Genomic DNA, 10104 nt, shown 5'->3' with positions numbered 1-10104 from the left:
CGGCCTGTGCAGCAGCAGCAAGTGGCAGCTCTGCACGGTGGAGCAGCACCCATGTGACCCCGACGGGCAGCCGGCCCAGGTCACCTGTGCAGGTACAGCCATGTGGGGCCCAGACTGCCTGCCCCAGCCACTGCCTTCACTGCTGCCCCAGCCCTGGGCACTGCTCCCAAGCTGCCCTCCGATGTCCAGCCCCACCCACCACCATCGCAAACACAACTGGTGCCCACACCCATGGACACAGCTTAGTCTCACGTCCAGCTCTGAGCCTGTCCTCAGATCGGCCCCCCCACCCCCAATCTCCCACTGGCCTGCTTGGTCCTCAGCTCGACCCCTAAGTCCCCAGTCCTCATGGCATCTGCAGGCTTTACTCACGGTCCCGCCCCTCATCCCTCTCTGGACCTCTGTCTCCTTTATCCCCACCCCTGACCCCAAAATACATCAATATGCCAGGTTCCCAGGGTCCCTTAGCACTGAGCTCCCAGGCCTGGGCCCTGCTCTTCAGGGCCCGCCCACTAGTTCGCTCCAGGTGCCTAGCCCCTCCCACTGGCTCCACAGCCCTGTCTGCAAAGCGTCCAGCTTTGCCCACTGAGTCCCAAGTCTTGACCAGTCCCCCCACCTCTGCTCACCAAGTCTCCTGCCCTGCAGGGCTGCCCCGTCCTGCCCGCAGGGTTACAGCCCCTCTCACTGGGTCACAGCCCTGCCCACCACGACCTGGCCCTGTCCCTACCCCCGACCACCCTCCCTTCCTCTCCCTCTTCCCCGCCCTCCCCCATAACTCCTCCCTCCCACCCACAGAGAACCGCGACCTGCGGCTGGTGGATGGTGGCAGCCCCTGCGCTGGCCGCGTGGAGATGCTGGAGCACGGCCAGTGGGGGTCTCTGTGTGACGACACGTGGGACCTGGAGGACGCCCACGTGGTGTGCAGGCAGCTGAGCTGCGGCTGGGCCATCCAGGCCCTGCCGGGCTTGCACTTCGCCCCCGGCCGAGGACCCATCCACCGGGACCAGGTGAACTGCTCCGGGACCGAGACCTACCTGTGGGACTGCCCGGGGCGGCCCGGAGAGCGCTACTGTGGCCACAAGGAGGACGCTGGCGTGGTGTGCTCAGGTCAGTGGGTGACGCCTCTGCACCCCCGTCCTCCACCAGCACTCACTGTGGGCCTCCTGGGCGCCAGGCCTGGAGTTCGTGCTGGAGAGATTGTCCCTGTCCTTGCATGGTCACTGTCCAGGAGGGAGGATGAGACCAGACCAGCATAAGCCCAGGCAATGAGTGGTAAACGCCCTCAGAGAGAAAGCCAGGGGAAGCTTAGAGGCAGCGGGCAACCCAGAGCCGGAGGGTTAAACCCGCCCACATCTTAGGGGGAGGCTCTTCCTGAGTGGGAGGTAGTCACCTGGTCAGAGCAGCACGGGAAAACAGAGGCAGGGAGGCCCTGAGGAGGCTGCTGGCCCAGAGGAGGCCATGAAGTTCTGGTTCAGCCAATGATTCTCTATAATGTGCACAGGAACTGGGGGGAAGGAGGGTCTCGTTAAATGTAGATTCTGATTCCATGGTTCTGGGACACGACCTGAGATTCTGCATTTTTCACAAGATCCTGTAACCAAACCCAGGCTCAACTGCCTCTTTCCACAAAAGCCGAACTTGCGAGACAGGTGCTGGTGAGAAGGAAATAGGTTTATTCAAGTGCCGGCCACCTGAGAAGATGGGGGACTCTTGTCCCAAAGCCCATCTTAACATCTTTATAAGGAGGGAGAGGGAAAGCAGGAGTGGAGGGTAGGGGGTGGGGCCTGTGGACAGGCAGGCAGTGTCCCTGCTGGTCCCAGTATGGGTGTTCATTGTCAGTGTCCTCGAGTGGCCATCTGGTTTTCTGAGGCCCTGAGGTCAGTTGCTCCTTAGGTTCCTGCAGGAACCGACACTGCTGATCTGTAAACGATACTGAAAAAACTTTAACATGCAGACTCCAGTGCTGATAGAAAAGTCAGGTTAGAGTTACCAGCTGGGTTTAACGTGTACTAAGATGATAGAAGTAGAGCGTATTCATTGCCCACAATCCAGGTGACGCTGATGCTACTGGTCCACGGACTACACTTTGAGTAACAAAGACGTAGGAGCTAGAGCAGACGGGGCAGAGGAGAGGGGCTTGCAGACGCCGGAGGGAGAGCACGCGCGTGGAGACTGACCGGCCGTGGGCTGTTTCGGTTGTGGGTCTGGGCTGGTGGGGCTTTGGGCCTAAAGGATCCTGACCTGACTCTCTCTCCCCCCTCTCGCTCCCCACAGAGCACCAGACCTTGCACCTGACGGGGGGCACCGACCGCTGTGAGGGGCAGGTGGAGGTGCACTTCCGTGGGGCCTGGAACACGGTGTGCGACAGCGAGTGGTACACATCGGAGGCCCAGGTGCTCTGCCGGGCCTTGGGCTGTGGCACCGTGGCCGGAATACCCAGGGGGCTGCCCCACTCCCTGCCGGGCCGGATGTACTACTCGTGCCAGGGAGACGAGCCCACCCTCTCGGACTGTTCGTGGCGGTTCAACAACTCCAACCTGTGCAGCCAGTCGAAGGCAGCCAGGGTCCTCTGCTCAGGTACCGCCCCCCGCCCCCCACACACAGGTGTGGACCAGGAATTCCACCTGAATCCACAGCCTGGGAATGGCAGCCCCAGTCCCACAGCGTGGACTAGTTGGGGAATGATACGTCCTGGCATTAGAGGGACCACCTCGCCTCCGGGCCCCGGCAGACGCCGCTAGCTAACCAGGGCGTCTCTCCCACAAACCCCCCACGCAGCCGCAGGACCAGGCACCGGATCTTATGATGCGTTTTCTGTGCTGGTCCGTGGTGTCTGTGGGCTGGGCTTGGCCCAGGAGATGAAAGCTGGTGATCATAGTAAAAATCACAGTAGGAGACACGAATAGTAATAACAGCACTGACCGTGCCTGGAGCCCTGATCCTGGGCCCGGCCTCGCCAAGCGCTGGGTCTGTCTTATTTTGGCGAAGACTCACACCCACGTGGGACCTGGGTCCTACTGACCTTTGACAGCCCCGATGGCCGCGAGAGGGCACGCCGTCGCTGTCGTATGCGCCGTGACGGACAAAGTGCCGCCCAAGTAAACTCTTACGTGTCATCAGTTGTGATGATTGACGCCATCACCCCGATTTCAGGGAGTTAAGGTGAACACGCGGGAGGGTTAGACCTGAAGAAACGCGGTATGAGTGTGTCTGGGCTTCAGTTTCAGGCCAGGTGGATCTGACGCTAGCCCCACCCCGGGTGGCTGGGAAATCCACCCCCCCCCCGGGGATCTTGGGGTCGTGCCCTCCCTTACCTGCCAAGTGCTTATGATAATGACGAGGGTCAGCGTCCCCCTCCTGAGGCCCCCACCTCCCCCAGCAAACCCACCGAATGGGAAAGGGATTCGTGGTCTGCAGCAGGTTGCACGGAAGGGGGAGCGCGCTGTTATTGGCCCCACATTCTAACCAAGGGGCCTTCCCAGCATGAAACCCATGATGCTCTCCTTAGTGTGTGTGTGGGGGGAGGGAGGAAGGGAGGGGGAAAGACGGTTTCCTTAGCCACATGCCCCCTGGGACTCTGTCGTGGCGCACAGTAGGTGCTCCGTCACATGTGCGAGCGAATGCGTGGTGCTCCCCGACAGGTTCCCGGAAGCTGCTCAATCAGTCCACGTCTGACCTTCTTACCAGCGCACAGCCGGTCACCATAGGTGAGTCCTCAGACTCGGGGACATAGGTGCACGTGTGTGTGTGTACATGTGTGTGTATGTGTGTACGCATGTGTGTGTCTGCATGGGTGGGGCCTGATCGAGGCTTGTCCCCACCTCCAGACACTGGACTTGCCTCCCCCAGGCTCTCGGGGTGCCTTGGGGCCCCCTCACCCCCCGCCCCGCCAGCTCCACAGCTCCCTGAATCCTGCTGCTTCGGGGCAGGAGTCCACTCCCCGCTCCCCTGCAGCTCTGCTCAGGCAGGAGGCAGCGCTGGGTCTGACATGGGCCAGGTGGGGGGCGAGGTGAGCGGCCAGGTGTTTATCGTGTTCCGGGCACTGGCCCAGCACTCAGCGGTCCTTGTTTCCCAGCCTTTTGTCCCGCTGCCGCCGCCGCCCGGAGGGGTCTCGTCCGAACCCTTACGCGGAGGGAGGAGGCCAGGCTCAGGGGGTGAGAGGGCAGCAGCCAGTGGGGCTGGATTTGCATCCAAGTTCTGAACCCCAGACCCACGCTCGGCCTGTCGCCAGCGGCGTGTAGCGTGGCCGGCGTAGGGCAGACTCCGAGGCGGAACCCCAGCGGGGCCTCGTGCAGCCGTGTGACGGCGCAGGTCTCACGCTCTCCGAGCGCAGGCCCTTGGCTGGGAAGTGGGGTGGGTAAGCGTGGCACTCGCCCAGTGTTGCTGGGAGCCCCGTGGATGAATTTGTATGAAGCGCGTAGAATAGAGTGGGGAGCGGCCTCGTCAGCACTGTCTGGGCGTCGGCTGCTGTGATGGCTGAGTCCAGCCTGGAGCCCGCACGCGCACTGCAGGGGGCTCACTTCCCTTCTCTGGGAGGCCAGCCTTCCTCCCCCCACGGAGAATCAGGTGCCCCTGGCAGGGCCTCGGGCCCCCAGTCCCCACCGTCCCTCCAGCAGAGCGGGCCCCTCACGGTGTTGGGCTGAGTGGACTGTGGATCACCCCGCTGGGCAGAGGCCTGGCGGCCTGGGCACTGTGGTCACGCAGCGGGCGCTCAGTAGCAGCTGAGCAGAGAGCTCCCGGGGGCGGGGTGGGGGGGAGGGGCCAGGAGAAAATGTCACCCAGTCGTGACTCATTCAGGATGCGTTTGCGGAGGCACCTCCAGGCCGAGGAGAAGACATGTTTTAAAGGGCAGAGGAGCCCTGGTTCCACGAAAAGAAGGTCCACTGCAGGCAGGACGGGGAGGCGAGGAGAAGGGCGAGAAGTCTGTGTCCGCCGCTCTCTCTCCCTGACTTGGGGCTCTGGCTTCCAGAACCGTCGGTGACTGTGCCAACGGAGGACTGGACGCCTCGGGAGCTGATGCTCCTCATCCTCTGCTTCGTCCTGGGAACCCTCCTGCTGGGCGCGCTCATCAGCATCTTGGTCCTCCTCTTGAGAGTGAAAGGGAAATACGGTGGGTGCGGCGCCCCGGGAGCCGCGGGGAAGGCCCAGGCCCGGGGTGCAGCCCTTTCGGGGGGAGGGGAGCTTGGGGTGGCCCAGCAGAAGTAGCAGTGATTCAGCCCTGGACTTGGGAGAACCTCTTGATGGGAAGGATTTTCCCAGCATGCCCAGCAGAAGTGGACCAATGTGGCCCCATGGGAGGACCAGACCATGTGTGTGTGCCTTGTTGGGGGCGGGGACGGGGGGAGTGCGGAGGGAGACAGACAGAGCCAGGCAGACGGGAAGGGAACCAGCGATGACTTGCAGGGTCTCTGCCCCCTCCCTCAGCCCTCCCTTCCTCGGTGACGAACCAACGCCGGCCCACCGCTCCATCCGGGGTCAATAGCTACCAGGAGGTCCCCAGCACCGTCCCCAAGGAGGAAGGTAGGATGTGACTCCCTGGGGTGGGAGGCTGGAGCGGACAGGAAGGGCTCCAAGCAGGGCCCCAGCCGGGAGGAGGCCTGGGCCAGCCTCCGCCGGGCCTTGACGTGGGAGCTTGCCGGGCCATCATTCTAGGCCCCTAGGCCCGTGGTCGGCAAACTGCAGCTCGCGAGCCACTTGCGGCTCTTTGGCCCCTTGAGCGTGGCTCTTCCACAAAATACCACAAAATACCACAAAATACCACATGCGGGCGAGCACATACAGTGTGATTGAACCTTCGTGGCCCATGCGCAGAAGTCGGTATTTTGTGGAAGAGCCACACTCAAGGGGCCAAAGAGCCACATGTGGCTCGTCAGCCGCAGTTTGCTGACCACTGCCCTAGGCTTCCGAGTTCGGGACCCACACAGGACCTTGCTCCCCCCAGAAATCTCTGCTCTGCTAGTTGGCCAGTAGGTTGTGATACCATTTCCTCTCTTTTTAAAAAATTTATGTTTTTATTGATTTCAGAAAGGAAGGGAGAGGGAGAGAGAAACATCAATGATGAGAAAGAATCATTGGTTGGCTGCCTCCTGCACGCCCCCTATTGGGGATCGAGCCCACAACCCAGGCACATGCCATTGACTAGAATTGAGCCCGGGATCCTTGAATCCACAGGCTGACGCTCTGTCCACTGAGCCACACCGGCCAGGGCTGTCATTTCCTCTTTCGGTGGCTTGTCCACTCAGCCTCCATGCAGGGCCCCTGGGACTTCGCTTCCGAAGGCAAACACTTGGGTCGTCACCATGCTTTATGCACACGGGCCGTACCTCTCGGAACTCGGGTCACAGAGCTGGAGTCTAAGCGCATTGTGTTGTGACTATCGAATCGCCTTTGTCTGCAAACCAGGCGGAGCCCAGCTGGGCATTAATAACATGCCCTGCAGCGCCCATATGTGAGCATGAACACAGATCCTAGCAGGGCTGGCTCAGAGCGGCCACTCACTGAGCATGAGGTCGAGGGGCCGGGTGAGGGCCTCTGTGCCTCAGTTTCCTCAGCTGCACAATGGGGCACCGACGGACCCTACCTCCCGAAGCTGCTGTGAGGACTGATGTAGCCCCGTGTTTGCAACGGGCGGAAACAGCTGGGAAAACCCAGGCTGTGGTCTTGTGCCAGACGGGCTGCCAGGCGCTCTCTCCCTGCCTCTCTGCCTCCCGCCATCTACGCTGTCTGCGCCTCTCCCTGCGCCCTCCGCCCTCCGCCCACCACTTGCCCGTGGCCCCCACTCTGTTCTCTCCCCAGCTCCCAAGCTGCCCATCCAGGTCCAGGCCCCGCCCCCCGCGGACTCGGACTCCAGCTCCGACTCAGACTATGAGCACTATGACTTCAGCGCCCAGCCTCCCGTGGCCCTGACCACCTTCTACAGTGAGTGCCGGGCCCAGGCCCAGGGCCCTCTTGCCTGAGCCAGGGAGAGGCCCGGCTGCCCGGGGGCCTCCAGTAGATCCCACCTGGTGACCCCTGCACAGCCGGGGTGGAAGCCCCCTTGTTACCCACCGGGTCCACTGTAGGTGGCCCCGCACTGACGTTTTCAAAGTGCTCTGCGGCCCTGGAGGCCTCTCCATGCTCCAGGCATTTCCCGTCCCCGCCTCCTTCCCGCCCACACTCGCCTCCGGCCACCAGGGCCTTCAGGCCGGTCCTTCGCCACTCGCCCGAAGGTGGCTGTGTCTGTGCGACACGAGGGAGGCAGGGAGACACAGTCCAGTCGGCTTCCTGCACGCTCACACGCTCACACGCTCACACGCTCACGCTCACACGCTCACACGCTCACACGCTCACACGCTCACGCTCACATGCTCACACGCTCTTTCTGTGCCCCACTCTCCCTAGCAGCCTCCCCCACCCCAACCCCCACCGTGAGCCCAGCTCCTCCTGCTCTCCGGCTCCTGCGGCTCTCCACTCTGCCTTCCGGGGTAGCAGGGCCTGGGCAAAGCTGGGGGGCTGAATGAGAGCAGAGACTCCCGCACCCACTGAGGAATCCCTGGGAGCTTGTGGCGAATCCCCGAGCCCCGCCCCACACCTGCTCTATCAGTGAGGGTGACAGTTTGCTGTGTGTGACGGAGACCTGAGGGACAGTGTCCTCAGACATTGGCCCAGGGCCCAGGCTCCTTCCCTCTCATTGCTCTGCAGTCCCTAAGGTGTTGCCCCTGTCCACGTGGCCCAGCATGGCTCACCTCCATGCCCACGTCCCAGCCAGCAGGAAAGGGGGTCGGAAGGTGGGGCGTGCCCTCCCTTAAGGCCGGAGGTGCCTACGTGGCTCCCGCTCAGGGTTCGCCAGCGGGACTTAACCCACCAGCTGCAAGGGAGGTAGGGACACGGAGCCTCTGTCCTAGGCCACTGTGTGTCCAGATCAAGGCCCAGGGCCTCCCACGGCAGGAGGGGAAGTGGATATTGGGGATGCCAGGGCCTCCGGGATGCAAATGGCTCCACTTCTTCTGTTGCCTGTACTGGTGTTGGGAGTGAAGAGCCTGAGCCCAGGCCTCTAAGCCGGGAGGCCACGAGTTCAGGGGTCCCAGGCTCGAAAGAGCCAGCAGCAGATTCAGACCTGCGTCCTCGAGCTCCTGTGGGCCTGCCTCCCCTGGGTTCTGGAGGAAGGAGCGGGGCCTGTGGCAGGTCCCAGACCCTCCAGCTTATGCTCTGGGTGCTCCTCAAGGGCCGTATCTGCCGTCTCCTACCCAGATCTGCCCACCGGCAGGGAAGGCCCGGGCCTCGAGGTTCTCTGAACTAGCGGGAGGGGCACCTGGGGACAAGGGGTACAGGCCAAGGGCTTCTGGCCAGAGGCAGCCTGTCCCCGCCCTCGTTTCCTGGACCAGGAAGTGAGCCCTGGACCGTCCCTCCTGCCCTGGGGTGGTCCTCCCGCTGGTCCAGCCTCAGGCCCCCCTCCAGGCTCAGGGGACAAGGAGATGGAGCCTCGGCCCCTCCTCACCGCCCTCTGCTTGCAGATTCCCAGCGATACCGGGTCACGGAGGAGCAGGCCCAGCAGAACCGGTTCCGGATGCCCCCCCTGGAGGAAGGTGGGTTGGCGGGGTGTGGGGGGCGGGAGGGGGTGATGCAGCTCAGCCCCCCCGGGCAGCCCCAGCAGCCCCCTTAGCAGGCCCTTCCTGGTGTGAACATCTCCTCGTGGTGGTCAGTTCCTTGCCAAGTCTAAGCCAAAGCCTTCGTCCTTCCTCGCCGTCCTCCCCTCCTGGCGGGGACGTGAAGAGGCGTGTGCCTCCAGGTCCCCCTGCCAACCCTGGGCCCTGTGTTGCAGATCCCCCCAGCCTGGGCCCCCGGCAGCCCCCCCGGAGCAGCAGCGGGTCCAGCACGTCGTCCGGGGAGGGCTACTGCAACAGTCCCAGCAGCAGGCTCCCCCCGTGGGGCCCCCTCCCGGAGCAGCCCCCGCGCCTGGAGCTGGCTGGCTCCCAGGGAACCTTCTCAGGTAAGCCAGGCCCGGAGGGCTCTGTGTGCCCAGCCTCCCGTCCTGCGGCCAACCTGGCGGAGAACCCATCAAGCTAGGAGCCCTGACCAGGCTGGGTGCAGGCTTCCGGTTCCAGCTCCGCAGACACGAGCTGTGTGACCTCGGACAAGTGTCCTCCCCTCTCTGGGCCTTCATCGCCTCACTCATCAAACTAGAGGCCTGACTCAGCGGAGTCCTGAGGCCTCCCAGCCCCGGCCGGCCGTGTGCGGGCGGCTGCCTCTAGGGAGGGTGACTAGCTCTGGGGTCTCCTGCAGGGCCCTCGGCTGACGACAGCTCCAGCACCTCCTCCGGGGAGTGGTACCAGAACTTCCAGCCGCCGCCGCTGCCCCCGCCCCCTCCCGAGGAGCCGTTTGGGTGTCCAGGTGCCAGGGGCAGGGGCGGGGGTCCTGGGAGCGGGGACAGAGAGGGCTGGGGAGTGGGGCACATCTGGCTCTGTTGGGCCCACCAACCCAAGGAGAAAAAACAAGAGGTAAAGGGATTAGAGAGAGAGAGAGGGAAATGGAGGTGGGTGGGACAGAGAGATTGAAAGGGGCTTGGACGGGGAGTGAGCTCCCCGCTGGGGGAGGCATTCAAGCGGAAGCAGTGGTTGGCCCCGGGGGAACTGGGGTGGCCGAGGGGCTCCCAGCTTCCATGGTCCTCGGGGTCTGGGGCCGCGGAGCAGGACAGCCCTGGACTCAGGTCGGGCTCTGCCCTCTGGGCGGGCATCCGGGCGAGGGAGATGCAGAGAACAGAGGGCCAGGTGGGATTCTTGTCCCCCTCACCCACAGGCCCACGGGGAGGGGGGTGTGGACCCCATCACTCAGCTCTGTCCCGTGGGGCAGTCGGGCACTGGCAGGGCCTCCCGCTGACCTGAGCCTCCGGCCTCGCAGGGTCCCCCAGCCCCCAGCCTGCTTCCACCGACAACGAGGACTACGATGACATCGGGGCAGCTTAGCCGGCCAGAGGCTCCGGTGGCTCTGCCTGCGCCCTGTCCCGCCCTGTCCTCCCGGACCTGACCATGCTCCTGCCCTGGCGCTGAGGGCCCCCCTGAGAGAGGAGAGGAAGCCACCCCCGTCTCCGTCTCCGTCTCCGTCCACCAGACAGAACCTGCTGCACCG

At 63.8% G+C, this 10104-nt stretch overlaps 1 protein-coding gene across 1 annotated transcript; it reads left to right on the top strand.

Moving 5' to 3' along the window:
* Window positions 1–17: 17 nt before the first annotated feature.
* Window positions 18–10098, top strand: CD6 (CD6 molecule). Its single transcript, XM_014539196.1, has 11 exons — window positions 18–92; window positions 796–1107; window positions 2275–2577; window positions 3642–3707; window positions 4970–5110; window positions 5425–5520; window positions 6796–6918; window positions 8493–8564; window positions 8801–8968; window positions 9262–9369; window positions 9877–10098. The coding sequence occupies exons 2-11, from the start codon at window positions 852–854 to the stop codon at window positions 9939–9941; spliced, it is 1398 nt and encodes a 465-aa protein (XP_014394682.1). The 5' UTR covers window positions 18–92; window positions 796–851; the 3' UTR covers window positions 9942–10098.
* Window positions 10099–10104: the final 6 nt, after the last annotated feature.

This window comes from Myotis brandtii, unplaced genomic scaffold, assembly GCF_000412655.1.
Source record: "Myotis brandtii unplaced genomic scaffold, ASM41265v1 scaffold2089, whole genome shotgun sequence".
Classification (NCBI taxonomy): Eukaryota; Metazoa; Chordata; class Mammalia; order Chiroptera; family Vespertilionidae; genus Myotis; species Myotis brandtii.
Note: the sequence above shows the minus strand (reverse complement) of the source record. Positions and strands in the feature narration are given on the sequence as shown.